This window comes from Periplaneta americana, chromosome 13 (genome assembly GCF_040183065.1).
Source record: "Periplaneta americana isolate PAMFEO1 chromosome 13, P.americana_PAMFEO1_priV1, whole genome shotgun sequence".
In the NCBI taxonomy this organism is placed as follows: domain Eukaryota; kingdom Metazoa; phylum Arthropoda; class Insecta; order Blattodea; family Blattidae; genus Periplaneta; species Periplaneta americana.
This window is the reverse complement of record NC_091129.1, coordinates 120,417,120-120,433,815: the sequence shown is the minus strand read 5'-3', so window position 1 is coordinate 120,433,815 and position 16,696 is coordinate 120,417,120. Positions and strand designations below refer to the sequence as shown.

General features: G+C 36.6%; 1 protein-coding gene across 1 annotated transcript; it reads right to left on the bottom strand.

Moving 5' to 3' along the window:
- Positions 1 to 3,960: 3,960 nt before the first annotated feature.
- LOC138712316 (glutathione S-transferase D5-like) lies at positions 3,961 to 12,309 on the bottom strand. The gene is made up of 5 exons (XM_069843946.1): positions 12,122 to 12,309; positions 10,391 to 10,449; positions 8,731 to 8,872; positions 6,241 to 6,405; positions 3,961 to 4,192 (listed from the first exon to the last, which is right to left on the bottom strand). The coding sequence occupies exons 1-5, from the start codon at positions 12,260 to 12,262 to the stop codon at positions 4,055 to 4,057; spliced, it is 645 nt and encodes a 214-aa protein (XP_069700047.1). The 5' UTR covers positions 12,263 to 12,309; the 3' UTR covers positions 3,961 to 4,054.
- Positions 12,310 to 16,696: the final 4,387 nt, after the last annotated feature.

The window sequence follows — 16,696 nt, the reverse complement described above, 5'->3', positions numbered from 1 at the left end:
GTTAGTCTCTCTGCCTTCCACTGTGGCAACCCGGGTTCGATCCCCGTCTGGGTCACGGAGGACTTTGTGGTGGACGAAACAGGCGCGAGGGGTTTTCCTCAGGGCTCTCCAGTTTCCACTCACCATTATTATTATCAGTCTATTAACACTCAGTGAGGTCCCGAGCCGGGTCCCCAAAACAAATACAAAATGGTCGAAAGTTGTACACATTCGAGTTTAATAGAATATTTATTTATTTATTTATTTATTTATTTATTTATTTATTTATTTATTTATTAATTAGGTTATTTTACGACGCTGTATCAACATCTCAGGTTATTTAGCGTCTGAATGAGATGAAGGTGATAATGACGGTGAAATGAGTCTGGGGTCCAGCACCGAAAGTTACCCAGCATTTGCTCGTATTGGGTTGAGGGAAAACCCCGGAAAAAACCTCAACCAGGTAACTTGCCCCGACCGGGAATCGAACCCGGATCATCTGGTTTCGCGGCCAGACGCGCTGACCGTTACTCCACAGGTGTAGACAATAGAATATTATTGTTATTATTATTATTATTATTATTATTACTATGTATGTAGGCTATATGTCCAGAGTTATTTGTAATTTTAATTCATAATTTACTTCAAGTTGCACCTCCTCTTGCTACAGGCATGTAATGAAGAGCCACTTTTTCGTAAAGGGCTATTGGATAATTTTATTGTCAATGGATTTGTTACGGATAAGTGAAACAAGATCCTAAAGTTTTCTCATCATTGCTTACGTCATCTTTTCGAGTGAAACCAGCTACATATTTCAAAACTATGTTTCAGTCATGTCAATTGTTCTTCTCTCATCGGGCGTAAGACGTTTGGGACGGTTGTGTGTTTTTTTAGTAGGTTATTTTACGACGCTTTATCAACAGCTTAGGTTATTTAGCGTCTGAATGAGATGAAGGTGATAATGCCGGTGAAATGAGTCCGAGATCCAACACCGAAAGTTACCCAGCATTTGTTCATATTGGGTTGAGGGAAAACCCCGGAAAAACCTCAACCAAGTAACTTGCCCCGACCGAGAATCGAACCCGGGCCACCTGGTTTCGCGGCTAGACGCGCTAACCGTTACTCCACAGGTGTGGACTGGTTTTGTGTTTAATTACCTGAATAACAGAGGTCGTTTGGGACGGTCAGTTTAAAGCAGTGGTCGTCAGCACTCGCTGAAATGTGCAAAGGGTAAGCGGTGTTGTACCGTGTGCCCCGTCGTGCAGCAGGAATAGGTAGAGAGCATACCCGCTAGCAGCTACGAGTGCACCATGGTGCACTGTGTTTTCCGCGGGTAAGAGACGCTAGCCCCAGGGTGCTCTGTGCTGACGACCGCTGGTTTAAAGGATCGTGTTTTGGTTTACCTGAATAAGAGGTCGTTTGGGATCCGGTAACTCTCTCACATAAATAACGCTACATAGTAGCCAATTTGTGGATGTGGAAACTGACTGAAATGGAGGTTCCTACTATAGAACACGTGTCGACTGCAAAAAGGGGCAATTCTGTATTGTGTTGACAATTTAAACGTAAGTAAGCGATGTGAATTAAAAACTCGAAAGGTTGAATTTTCTATGTACGAAAAGAAATTCCACTGTAATATGTAGTAGTGTATAGTGACTCAAAACTTTACAAAACTGTGTGTGTGTGTCACATTCATGAACCCATTACAACAGAGGAAATTTCTTTAGAAGTTGTAAGAATTGTTGCTAAAAGGAAAGGAAAGACAGTAAAGAAGGAGAGTGGAAGTTAATAAACAAATTTGAAGAATATAAGACTGGGGAAGTAAACCTAATGGAATATTTGAAATATATTTGAAATATGCTTCGCTTTACTTTTCGCTGATGATTTAGTTCCCATAGCATCAACTGAAGATGATTTATAATATTCAGTATACAATTTAAATATGGTCAGTGAAAAATATAACAGGAAATTAATATTGAAAAAAACGAAAATCATGTCATTTTGTGGGAAATTCCCTATACCAAGTAAAATCTGTTTGAATAATAAAATGATAGAAAGAGTAAATACTTTCACTTACCTTGGCTATACACTATCACCTTATGAGGAAGTAGATATTGCTGAAAAAATATGTAAATATAATAAAACAATGGGGATCATTAATAAAATCATGAAACCTTCACTAGTACAAAGACACACAAGAATAGGCTTGTATAAAACCTTAGCACAGCCAGTATTAAGCTATGGTAGTGAAGCGTGGACTGTGAAGAATAAAGATGTCAGTAGAATAACAGCAAGTGAGATGAGTGTCATGAGAGCAATAGCTGGATATACTCGCTGGGATCATAAACAAAATGAGGACATAATGCAAGAACTTCAAATAGAACCCATTATGCAGTTCATGAGCAAATATCAACTTCAGTGGAAGGGTCATCTCGAAAGAATGGATCGATCAGAATTCCAAAAGCACTGTTTCATTACCATCCGCATGGAAAAAGATCTCTAGGTCGTCCGAAGAAGAGATGGACTGAAAATTCTAGTTTGAGACCGTAACAGGCCACTCGGCCTAATACTTGTTAGGAAGACGACGACGACGCTTCGTTTTATTAAGGTTCAAATTGGTCTTAAATCTGCAAAGTATAATGAGGTGATGATAGTTCTCTTGATTACATTTTTCACTTACGAAACAATATTTTAGTCATACTAGGGTGTCAAATACAAGTACCTGGAAGTTCGGAATCTGCATAAATGGAGGGAGAATGTTGTTTCTCTAAGCGTGCCAAACGTTCTATGGAAATGTTGAGCAGGTAGGTGGTATCGCCCCATAAGCCCAATATTCACAGTCCCAAACGTCCTACGGAAATCATCCCAAACGGTACGTATTTAGGTGGGATCGTCCCAAACGTTGCTCTCATCAATCTTTGTTCTTGGCCTATTTAAGTGTCAATCATTAAAAACTTTATTGTTATGCAGATATGGTTTCTGTGGTTAATTGGTTTGCTAATAAACTGATATTCCTGTGTTAAAGTTCTGCCCCATAATAATTATTTAAGCCTAATCTAATTCATTTCACTCACAATATTTTAATTACTCTAACACTAAGATATTTGTAGTGTCGACACTTATGTGCACTTCTAATCCTACTTTCCGACGTTAAATAAAAACTTTAAACATTAATATTCAAGTTATTTACATTTTCAAAACCTTAATATATTCCAATATGCTATCACCGATTTTAAGACAGTCCTGAATGAGAGTCTGTGCTCATTTCCTTTTAATCAAGTAATAATGAGACAGCTTAGAACAGATTAGATTGCATTGGATTACTGTTACATTACACTAATGCAATAATTATCAACGTACAACTGAATCATTTTAATACAAAAATATTTACAATAATAGCTTATTACTTTAAACTTAACATATAAAAGTAAAAATAGAAATACTTTTACTTTATACGAACAATCTTGTAGATGTACAGTATAAACTGAGGCTGTTTTTCCTCTCCTGAAATTTTTCGTAACAATAAATATAACAACGAAAACTTGAACGTGAGGCATCAAACAGAACATTGTGAGTAATAATATATTCAGTACATTAGGTTCTCCGCATCTAGTCATTATAAAGTTTGGAGCAGATTTAGGAGTACTCTCTTCTTTTAATTTCTCATTACTCGAAATGTGAAGTAAAAGTGGAGTTTGATAGTTTAATTATTCAAGTATATTGCATTCTTTGGCATCATCTACTATTACAGATAACTTGAAAAATGCTATGTTTTCATTTTTATGTTTGTTACATTTTTTGTAATGGCTTGAATCTTCCAATGTAGAAGAAACCAGTAATACCAATTTTAAAATTATATAACTCTAGTTTCTTTGAATAAAAAACATGTTGGAAGCCATCTTAAAATCGTGCACATATTATTTAAGTCTCTTACAAATTGTGTCCCACTATTTGTGTAAAAAAATACTGCATTTGTAAAAATAATCTTGATAACACATTTATTATATATTAAGACTTGGCAGAAGAAATTGGGCTGTATCACAGCTCATCAGTTACAGTACGTAATTCACAAAGTTTACTTCTTATTGGATTTATAGAAATTCTTAATAATTTCACTTCCTTCGACGATAATCTCGTCGTATCCGGCCAGCTTCTTCATATTTTCGCACCACTTGATCACATTTGGATACTTGCTAACGTCGAAATCAAACGCCTGTAAAAAAATGAAATAGCAGTATTTAAAAAAATTATATATACAAAGTGAGTAGTAATTATATACTATAAAGTATTGCATTGTTATCAAGATATGACAAAATTGCGTTATTTGTAAGCTAGTCTAGCTATTTATTCATTATTTAACTAAAGAATTAGAAGACAGGAATACTAGATAATCTGCAAATATAGAACGTCAATTTTTGAAAACTTTGAGGTGGATGTGTGGCCGTGGCTAAAATCGAAACTAACAGTCCTTAAACTTCTTTCTCTAGTGAAAATCCTTCTCCCTCTGTGACCTGCCTGATTTTGGCTTGCGAATTTGTCTATATTGTGTCTAGCATCCCGATATATAGGTTGATTCACGAGGATTTACCGTCCCTTACGGAGCTTATTTCCGAAGACATTCTGAGCAAAAAATGTCATATAAACATTTGTCCTAATTTCAATATTTTCAAAGTTACATTAATTTGAAGTTGTTATTAAAATACCTTTTTTATTTAGTTTCAAGGGTAAAAAAATATTACAAATAGAGAATGAACTATTCAGAAGTATCATTTCTTTAATTGTCTAGTGTTCTGAAGCTAAAAATGTGTTATTAATTGTTTTGGACAGATTTTATTTTTCAATTTTTAACTAAAAATAACATCGTTCTTACGCACTTAAAAATTGTTACAAATCATACGATTTTGGGAACTTGATTATTTATAGTTTAATTATGCATTCTAATGTACAGTCTTAAAGAATTTATAAGAGTGGCGTGATTTGTAACAATTGTTTTCATAAATGCATAAGAATATGTAATTTTGTAGTTAAAAATCGACAAAAAAAATTCTGTACGAAGCAACTATGGAATTCACAACAAATTTTAACTTCAGAATAATAACTAATTAAAGAAATGATACTCCTGAATAGTTCATTCTTTATCTATAATATTCTTTTACCCTTAAAACTCAAGAATAATGGTATTTTACAAACAATTTCAAATTAAATAATTTCAAGGGAAAAATTGTTCCGGAGCCGGGTATCGATCCCGGGACCTCTGGTTGAACGTACCAGCGCTCTCCCAACTGAGCTACCCGGGAACTCCACCCGACACCGTCTCAACTTTTCCCTTTATATCCACACAACTCGCGTGGGCTGACGAAACGCCAGAGACCCACATCGAGTGCACACAAACTCTGTGTGACTTGGAATTGTGGTTTTCTGTTAACGTACACAACGACGTATATATTATGCAAATCTAGTCTTTCAGGTGAAGCTTCCTGTAAAGCAGAGTTGAATAATTTCAACTCTCCTTTACAGGAAGCTTCACCTGAAAGACTACATTTGCAACTTCAAATTACTGTAGTGTAATTCTGAAAATATTGAGATTAGGACAAATGTTTATATGACATTTTTTGCTCAGAATGTCTTCGGAAATAAGCTCCGTAAGGGACGGTAAATCCTCGTGAATCACCCTGTATGTTCTTTCAGTGTCTTGTTACTTAATCCATTCAGCACTCTTTCTTGATTCACTGAATCGAATACTTTTTGTAGATATGACATGCATAAATACACATAAAAAATTTCATCACAGAATGTTGAATAGTTTTTGAGTTATGTGGGAAACGCTTCATCACTACACAGTGAACTGAATTTTGGAACAAAAAAAAATGTAAATAATTTTTTACATCGTAAAAATATTTTTTTCATATAGCAGAAGGACAGTGTTTTACACATACTATTTTCACTATTGTACAAGGTAGAGTAATGGAGAAAAAAAAAAGTTGAATATTTCCAAAATTTTACTGCTGTATGCTGTACCTAACCCCTTAAGGGAGTTTTGAATGATATTATAGTGAAGCACATGTATCTAATCCTAGTAAGAGATATTAACACAAAACAAAAAAAATGATAAAACATGACGTAGGTGAAGTTTGGAAGTAAGCTTTTCAATTAAAAAAGCGCCATTTCATTCACAAAATAAACAATTATTACCAATGCGTAGACGAGTAATATTTCTATTTTAAGAATAAAGAATTAAATGAGACATGATAATTATATTACCTGCATGGCAGTGACGGAGGAGATTAGGGACATGTCAGCGATGGTGAGGTTATCCCCTGCCGCCCAGTTCTGTCCGTCAAGGTACTTGTCCAGCACCTGGTAGGCCTCTTGCAGCTTGGTCAGATGGGACTCGGCACCGAATTTCCCGGTGACAAAGACTGAAAACTTCAAACAAGACCAGAAACACGTTATGCAAGAACCGTGAAGTAAATTGCTTCTTAATGAGTAATGGAACTTTACAGTGAATCTAAGAAACGAGGTAGGACAAAGTGACTGAGTTTCAGGAATGAAACTACAGTTGTGTTGGTTAGAATGTTTTATTTTTCTTTCGGTTTACAAATAGAGAGTATGGTCTATGACAAGGGGAGTAATTATTATTAATGAAGGACATGTATTTTCTCTTCATATGAAACGACATTACGAAATTAGTCCCAGTTCACAACAATTTTTTCACTCTGGTTCACTCAAAAGAAAGAAATATCGATTTTAATATTCCAGAACTGGCGTTTACAAATCAAACGAGTACTTGCACGGTTCTGTACCTGTTACTGATTGCGAGATGTTACTGAAAGAGTCCGCGCGGCACGGTAAACATTACAAAGAAGTTGTATGCCCTCATGTATATAGAGAGAGAAGGTAGAATTGTCACACAAATGACATTGGTTCATGGCCTAACTACTAGTAACATTAGTATTCCGCTGTGACTCGTCTTGTTACAGTATGCATTTCAAATTCTTCCATTTCTTGTTTCATCACGAATTTCTGGTGCCATTCTCGATGCGGGGAAAGACGTACATTCTACTTACTTACAAATGGGTTTTAAGGAACCCGGAGGTTCATTGCCGCCCTCACATAAGCCCACCATTGCTCCCCATCCTGTGCAAGATTAATCTAGTCTCCATCATCATATCCCACCTCCTTCACATCCATTTTAATATTATCCTCCCATCTACGTCTCGGCCCCCCCCCGAAGGTCTTTTTCCTTCCGGTGTCTCAACTAACACTCTATATGCACTTCTGGATTCGCCCATACGTGCTACATGCCCTACCCATCTTAAACGTCTGGATTTAATGTTCCTAATTATGTCAGGTGAGGAATGCAATGCGTGCAGTTCTGCGTTATGTAACTTTCTCCATACTCCTGTAACTTCATCCTTCTTAGCCCCTAATATTTTCCTAGGAACCTTATTCTCAAACACCCTTAATCTCTGTTCTTCTCTCAAAGTGAGAGTCCAAGTTTCACAACCATACAGAACAACCGGTAATATGACTGTTTTATAAATTCTAACTTTCACATTTTTTGACAACAGACTAGATGACAAAATCTTCTCAACTGAATAATAACAGGCACTTCCCATATTTATTCTGTGTTTAATTTCCTCCCGAGTGTCATTTATATTTGTTACTGTTGCTCCTAGATATCTGAATTTTTCCACCTCTTCGAAGGATAAATCTCCAATTTTTATGTTTCCATTTCGTACAATATTCTGATCACGAGACATAATCATATACGGTACTTTGTCCTTTCGGGATTTACTTCCAAACCTATCGCTTTACTTGCTTCAACTTAAATTTTCCGTGTTTTCCCTAAAATCTTGCTTGTACGGGGCAGTTTAAATTATCATCTAATGCACTACCGAATGTAGTAATGCCGTCCGCAACATCGTCGCAAAGGTTTCTTTAATAATTACTGTTAATCATTACTACTAAGTGCCATTAAATTTAAAATTACAATAAAATATAAGCCTTTATTTAAATCAACTTTCTATCCTACGAAATATTATATTGTTACGATTTCCTATGTCAAAACGTGTAAACGCTTATAATATTATGAATGACTATGGATAGTCGCCAGAACTATCGATAGTATTGGAAACAATTTGACTATCAATAGTTTCGATAGTTTAAATCATAACTATCGATAGTAAGTACTATCGACTATCGCCCATCACTACTTCGTTACGTGTCTCGTGCTGTAGCTATAGCCTACACAGATTATGTTCAAGTAATGAAATGAAATGAATGTAAGACAAAAGAAGAAACTACCTGAAAGCCAGATTTACATACTACATAAGAATGTTAGATAAATCGGTAGAAAACGTTGGTGAATATGTTGACTTCATCGAGGATCATGTCGCCCTCGGTAGCGCAGTTGGTATAGCGCTGGCCTTTTATGCTCGAATTTGCTGGTTCGATCCCTGCCGAGGTCGATGACATTTAATTGTATTTAAATACAACGGGCTCGTGCCAGTAGATTTACTGGCATTTAAAGAAACTCCTGCGGGACAAAATTCTGGCACATCGGGGACGCTGATATAACCTCTGGAGTTGCGAGCGTCGTTAAATAAACCATAATTTAAATTGTTTTAATTTTTTCGAGTATCAGTGTAGGCCTGTTGATATCTAACTACTTTTTTCCTCCTCCTGAAAAATGATGTAACATAGGAGGTTTCATAAAATGAACGACAATATGTAACATGCATTACTTACATAGTAGGCAGCGAAATTGCTGTAGAGTGTGGAAATGTCGAAGTAGAGTCTCTGATTCACTACAGCCCTCTTCTTGGGATCCTTTGGATATAGGGAATCGTCCTTTCCGTACTTCTCCACCAGATAGCTGAGAATCGCACGGCTGTGAATTCAAATAACCATATGCAGTCCGGAAAAAAGTAGAGTAAAATACCTGACTTGTGAATACGTTTTGAAAACTGTATGTGTGAGGAAACTTAATGAGTGTGTGTATATAAAAGCAGTGATCTTAGCCTAAAATGAAAAAAAAAAAAGTTACTTTCAGAACATATTTTTGTTTACTCAACGTAACCACATTCTTAACTTAACTTAGCACAACTTACTGTAATTAAGCATTTCTTATGCTTTAAACAATTTTTGTCTTGATCTTAAAACCACTTTTACAAAGTACCTACTTATTACTGCTTCAACCAATTAAAATATTTTTTTTTTCCTGTTAATATATATTTGTTGTCTAGTTATAGAGGAAAACATGGCTGCCTCTCTAACAGCTGTTCGTATCGATTGTCATTTTATGATAATTGCCTTGTAACCACAGAACAACATTTCAAAGAGCACATAATAATTAGAATAATATTATTCTAGCTGTACTATTTAATCAAAATATAGTGTGGTAATCGATCAAACCTAGTTGTACTATCGATACTTAGCGCGGCATGCTAGTACATACTATGGGATGCAATAAAGAATCTCAGTTATTCTGTTACCTTAATAAAATAATGACAAAACTATTTCTGTAACAATTGTAGCCCTATTGTTATATATGTCGTACCTATATAGTGATTATTAGTCAGGAATTTACATACGACTTATAAACGAGCTGTTCACTGTAAATGTACGAAATAAGAAATTTTATTAGTAAAAACGTATGTCAATACTGTTTTACAAGAAACATTTCAGATCGAATATAAAACCTGTCACGATACCGTCATTTTGTCTCACCCTTTCCATACTCATTATATTTTATCTGATTCTTAAAGAAATTATAGAACTTTCATGATTTTTACTAGTTAGATGTAGGAACCTTATATGTACGGCATAAAGGATATTTTATACTTAGGCCTACATTAAGTACTGTTAGTTTCTTGCTGATAGTTTCGTTACTGTTACAAATTGAAAAGATGGTTTTTGATTGCAAATTATGGAAGGCTCCTTTGTTAGGCCAGTGTGTAGAACTCACTTTGGTCGAGACTTAACTGTTGAACATAGAAGACGATTCATTTCAGTAAAATAACAAAAAAAAAGTTGCAATAATGCGGAAGATGTAAATAGAGATTACAAATCGTTTTTCATGGACCTTTTTGATCTGTGTGACGTTTCCGTTACCATAGTCCTTACCTTCACTGATTGTGGAATCGGAACGTAGCTCCGAAACATTGTATCTTTTGCATCTTTAAAACGGTGCAAAAAATCGAAACTGAAGAAATTCTCCACCATTTATGAATATCGTTCTATGTTCTATGTTACTACTTCGTCACATGTAGTTAAAAAATGAGACCTAATGATACAGGTGCCTTCGCTATCTAATCATCTTTGCACTTAAACGTATTCTGGGAAAAAGAGAGAGAGAGAGAGAGAGCGGTAGTGTGAGAGTAAGAGAGTGCATGAATTGATTTTTTACCTTTCAGCCAAGGTGAAGCCATCATCACTAATTGCTGGAATTGTGTGCAAAGGGTTGATCTGGAAAAGATATAATTCAATATTAATTTTTATTCTGGGGCACTCACAGTTCTAGGAGAGATTAATGCAGCGATAGAAAAATGTTCGCTCAATACAAAAATGGTTAATCATCATAAACTGAACGGATTAGTCTCCTGACCTATTCCGGCTTCTTTTAAAGTTGTGTTTGATTTTGAAATTGTTCTCGGTGGCGTTCTCTAAGTCTCCCAACATTGGGTTTTCCAATAGTTCTTAAATATGTATTTGTAATGGTATACTAAATGGTTCCGAACTGTCTGGCTTTATGAAAGCGGTGAGTAAGATTCTTTTTACGTGGGGTGAAACCAGACAGAACTAGTGTTGCTGAGTGGAGCGAATATTATTACCGGAGGAATCGGAGATTACGAATAAAACTCTCCTCCGGTGATATCCGATACTACCGAAGATGGTAGAGGTAATAGACGAAGAGATGCGGAGATTCGAATAGAAGAGACAATCGAAGGACGGAGTTCTCAAGGACGAAAATCCGTTAATAAATCTGACAGTTCCTTCACTTCCCCTTTGGGTGCCTGCCTCCCTCCATAGGTGCTATGCACGTTGCAGGTTACACAGTGGCTCGGCGCACGATCGCATTTTCGCCAAGGCTGCTCTAAATTGAGAGACGTTTCATAGTACGATTATTCGTAAAACATGAGATCGTAAAATACACGAGACATTTATGAAAAAAGACTATTAGAGCAGCTGAAAAAGTAGGCCTAAATAGAGCGTTACTTTACACGCATTTTTCTTAAATATTAAAATATTTGCACTTTTACTCCTAAAGGTACGATCACACGTCTCTACTTTTGCTGCGCAACTTTTCTACTGCAGCTGCAAAAGTTGCGTGTCGTGTTCACACGTAAGCCAAAAGCAGCGCGCTGCACGCTATTTTTCGTGCTGCGCAACCCGAGTGCAGCAAAGGCTGCAACTGGAGGTTGCGAGTCTGTTCACACACAAGGCGCTACTTTTGCAGCCGCAGTCATGCTGCAGGTTTCCATCTCCGTGTTGACTTCTCAATATACATTTTGTGGTTATGTTCGAATTGTTAATAAACTCATGCGAAAGCTTACTTATCTACTATTTGCTTTTCTGTCCTAACTAGTATCCAGAAATTGGCATTATTTTTACTATAAAGCTTTTAAAAACGCCTATATACTTAAATGATAACCAACAGCATATTCACGTAATCAATGTTGGCATCCCTCCTGTTTGGAACTACGCTACAGAAAAAAAAAAAAAGAATTATATCGTCAGCAAATATGCTCAGACTGTGTTGTGCATTTAATAACTGTTACAAATAATTTATTTTCATCATATCTAACATTAAAATACATCCAAACAATAAAAGTATCATTGGAACATATGGGTGGCAACACTGGCCGCAACCGCAGCAAAAGTTTCAACAAAACCGATATCAAAAATGCTGCGGCTGCAACCCTGAGAACGCTGTTCACACGTCGCTACTTTTAAGCTGCGCGAAGCATGGAAAAGTAGCGGGCAGCAGGTTCGGCAGCCGCTACTTTTCGGGTTGCACCGTTGTTCACACGTCGCAGTACGAGAGTTGCGCAGTTTTTTGTACTGCAGCGCTGCAAAAGTAGCGACGTGTGACCGTACCTTAACACTCCGTATAAAAAGTTGAGTGCTTAAGACTTACCTTGAGGTAAGCGGGCGTCATATGTTCTTGCTTTGGTATGCTTATCGTCTTCATGTTGAGATCCAGTTTCAGTGCTTTGGCGAGGAGCCTCACGGAGTTACATGGTGGGCTCCCCACGCAGAAGTAGAAGTCGATAGGCATGGTGCTGCAGTCGGAACAGAACTGTGAACATCTGCTTCGGTACAGCACTTTTTAATCTTGTTTCACTTACGTGTGCGATAGAGTCGCTGTTACTTGCAAAAACTGTATTCAGGTTATCCAACATTAGATTGCGAGGGATCCAAGCGTAACTCCGAACTACACGCTGTTGAATTAGTATTTTCACTTACACCATTGCAGTAACAGCAAATACTTCTTGTTCGAAAACGTTTAATTTTTCGTCTTCCTGTATCGGAAAACGTTTAGTGGTTTATCATGACAGCCATAACTTCATACACTAACAAGCCATGCTTAAACATGTGGCAACATTGCATGTATTCTTCATCATGACTTCATGACAGTACTCTTTCGTATGATATGATTGATATATCAATGCAATTTAGTCTTGTCATGTATATAAACCGATAAAATTGTGAAGTGTTTTGAGGTCATTAAAATGTATGTACATTATTACAACGCAGAGAATATACAGTAGAACCTCTATTATCCGTGGTAATGAAGGGGGTGGACTGGATGGTTAATCGAAAAAATCGGATAATCCGTACCGTAAAATATTTGTGTAAGTCCATATTACAGTCTCATAATATTCCTCCATAGTGTTGTGTTTAACATGCTAGATAGTGAATCAGAAGTTCACTAATTTAATTCTGGTTGTCAACGACGGGTGTATAAGGGCAAAGGATATTCCTTATGATAGTTGTTTGCGGAAGGATAGGAATAGTAGATGGCTCCTGTGTTAGATCTACATACGTTATACACCTGAAGCGAAATAAGCCGCGATTTTTCTTTTCCCAAACCTCTCAATTATTTGCATTTTTATTTCAATACTTGGCAAGACACTTTTGACACCAGTGGAAGATATTTTGCGTAGAAATTATGAAGTACGGGCATTCGAGCAATAGGACAAGGACTGAATGCTGCACAACTTTGCTATATATTGTGCGGAAGTTCTTGGGACTATTTTACAAGTTGGGAAAACACTTTCAAGTAACGTTCTTATTGCTTGCAGTAGTACTATGTAAAGGTGAAAGCTTTTAATGAAACACTCTAGAAAAAATAGGATTATAATATAAGGTATAGTACTAAGTTTCTTACATATTTATTTCCGTAGTAAAGAAAGAAAGAAAGAAAGAAAGTAGAAACAGAAAAACAATCGGATAATCCGCCGATCGGTTAATAAGGTGACGGATAATCGGGGTTCTACTGTAATTACAATATTTCAAAGAAATCAAGAGTGTATTAAAATATTTATTTAATTAAATTGAATAGGGAAGGGGGATTGATGATGATCATTATTTTATATACATATATTTTTTTACAGTAGTTATGGTCGACCAATACTTCCTTTCCCTTTTGGTTTGTATTTATAAAGGCATCTAGCTGGTCTTGATAGTGTCATTCTTTGTATATGTTGGACCATTTTTTTTATTTTCTCGAATCATACTATGTAGGGCCTAAGTTAGTTATATGCAGCTTATCTCATATAACATCATTCCGTACTTGGTCTCTAAGGCTGCTATTCATAGACATTTCGCTAGCCCGCGTTACGAGCGTGCTAAACTAGCCCCGGCTATCGACTGATTACTTGTACAGGATTCATATCATATCATATCGCTAACACTGGTTTATGAATACGAAAAACGCTGTTCATCCACCGGAAGCCCGCGCTAAGAATGTCTATAAATGTCTTAGGGTATATCCAGCTACATAACGGAGAGGATCGGAATCGGTCAACCTTGAAGTAGATGATGATGGATGATGATGATGACTTTTTAAAGTAAGACAGAAATAGCAAGTTCATTATTGGTATAAAGCAGTGACTAGGTATAAAAACTATGGGCCGTATTCATAGACATTCTTAGCGCGGGCTTCCGGTGGATGATCAGCGAACTAACGTTTTTCGTATTCATAAATCAGTGTTAGCGATATGCTATGATATGAATCCTGTACAAGTAACCAGTCGATAGCCGGGGCTAGTTTAGCACGCTCGTAGCGCGGCCTAGCGAAATGTCTATGAATAGCACCCTATATGTCAAGGACAGGCTTAAATGTAATGTTAGGGTAATAAGAGAGAATGAAGTAGTAGATATGAAATTCAGGTGTAATGGAGCGTTCCGCAAGAAAGTGTGTATGTAATGTAATTGTGGCACCGTATGCAAAGTTTTGAAGTCCACATTACACGAATGTAATTTCTGACATGAAATATACAATTAAATACTGTGCTACGACAGAGCTAGGCTTCAAATTATAGTAGCTGCACGAAATTAATTCTGTTACAACAGAACAAACGAGATAAAATAAAGGAAAAGTATACAATAAGATATATACGGTAATAAAAATAAAATAATAAAGAAACAGGAAAGAAAATGATACAAAATAACATGAAATAAAAAGAAATAGAAAGATAAAAAGATAAGGAGAGAAAAAAATCAATTCTACATAAATGAAGTACTGTACCTTATGTAGGGTTACCATATGTCAGCATTTATGCCGACATGTCCGCTTTTTGATAATAGAAATAGTCGTCCGCATACATTTTTGGAAATTCTCATTCATAGACATTCTTAGCGCGGGCTTCCGGTGGATGATCAGCCAACTAACGTTTTTCGTATTCATAAACCAATATTAGCGATATGATATGATATGAATCCTGTACAAGTAACCAGTCGATAGCCGGTGCTAGTTTAGCACACTCGTAACGCGGGCTAGCGAAATGTCTATGAATAGCACCCCTAATTTGTCCGCGTTTTTCATATTGAAGTCTTATTTATTCATTTTCGTTTGGTCTCATGTTGATGTGAGAAGGATATTGCAATGTGATTGTTAAATGTGTAAATGCTGTTTATCCAGATGCATCCTTCATTTTGTTAATTGTAAATTGCAGTGAACTTATCAAGCAAGTTATTAAATTCCATGGATTAGACTTACTATCGATTCTGTGAAAAACTTGTTTCACTGAAATTTAATTTCCGACATTTTGCATGCAAACGTATGTTTGACTGTTTGTATAGTAAATAACAATTAAATGTTAAAGAAAATCAGTCGGCCTGGTTGGTGCAGTTGGTATAGCGCTGGCCTTCTATGCCCGAGGTTGGGGGTTCGGTCCCGGGCCAGGTCGATGGTGTGTAAGTGCGCTTAAATGCAACGCAATGTGTGCAGTTGTATTATCCTGCTCAAGTATTTAGTACGAGTTGAATAGTGATGTGCTGATTCATTTGTAACATCGAAGTCAAAACGTTAAATTCGCTCAGAGATACGAAATGCAATTAAGAAGTATGAGAGTGACTTTTATGTATTAACGAAGACAATATCGTGTGATAGTAAGTAAAATTGAAATAAAAACCAGAACAACTCAGGCTATAGAGAAACATCGCACAGGAAATGCGTTGAAATGAAATCTGAGGGACCATCATCATCATCATCATCATCATCATCTAGTTGTGCGGGTCTAAACGACACGTGCAACGTGACGCTCAGTGCAAATATTCCTCTAAAGAAATTGAGTGATCCCCATTTTAGAGGTTTTCTTCAGAAATTCTCTCGATACAAAATCTGTTTAAGCGATAGACGAAAACGATTCAGCTTCGATAACTTACGAGAATATATCGTCGTTTACTGCAACGCTGGTAATTGCATCAATGATGACGAGGACTGAACTTGCAAGTTACTTAGGCTATTGCAGTACGTTATTTTTCTTTTCCTTCTGACTGTATGGAGATACAGTAGCATGTTGACGTCGTCTGCTTACGTTTGAAACCTGTTGAGCTAATGCAATGGTCTGAATGAAAAAAAATGTAACATATAGTAATTGTGCACTTACATTCAACGATAAGTCATCCCGCATCCACTGTCTACTTATATTTTATGTTTTTATTTTCTTGAGTTATTTTAAGACGCTGTATCAACATCTAGGTTATTTAGCGTCTGAATGAAATGAAGGTGGTAATGCCGGTGAAATGAGTCCGGGGTCCAGCACCGAAAGTTACCCAGCATTTGCTCGTATTGGGTTGAGGGAAAACCCCGGAAAAAACCTCAACCAGGTAACTTGGCCCGACCGGGATTCGAACCCGGGCCACCTGGTTTTGCAGCCAGACGCGCTGACCGTTACTCCACAGGTGTGGACTACTCATTATATTATGTGAAAAATATTCTCAGAAGGAGTGAATTTTTATGATATAAAGTACCGGTATGCGAGTTGTAAAAAAATATAAATCTTTGTATTAAATTTGATGTTTTAGTATTAAGCTGTATTTGGTCAAACAATTTACTGTTACGAAATAGTGCTGGTGGCCGACCGAAAGTATGGTGTGCTCCTAGCGGCCAGGGAGTGATTACGGAAAATTAATATGCAAAGTAGTTGCAGTATTTTGGGGAGTAAGTACCTAACAGTGTTCTACAGGAAACTTAACACACTAT

What these genes read in the sequence shown, in the direction of transcription:
- LOC138712316 (XM_069843946.1), bottom strand. Translation starts at nt 12,262, where the DNA reads ATGCCTATCGACTTCTACTTCTGCGTGGGGAGCCCACCATGTAACTCC. An exon ending in TGACGCCCGCTTACCTCAAG is followed by an intron (nt 10,450 to 12,121) that starts GTAAGTCTTAAG and finishes TATCTTTTCCAG; the next exon opens with ATCAACCCTTTGCACACAAT. An exon ending in CCTCCGTCACTGCCATGCAG is followed by an intron (nt 4,193 to 6,240) that starts GTAATATAATTA and finishes ATTTTTTTACAG; the next exon opens with GCGTTTGATTTCGACGTTAG.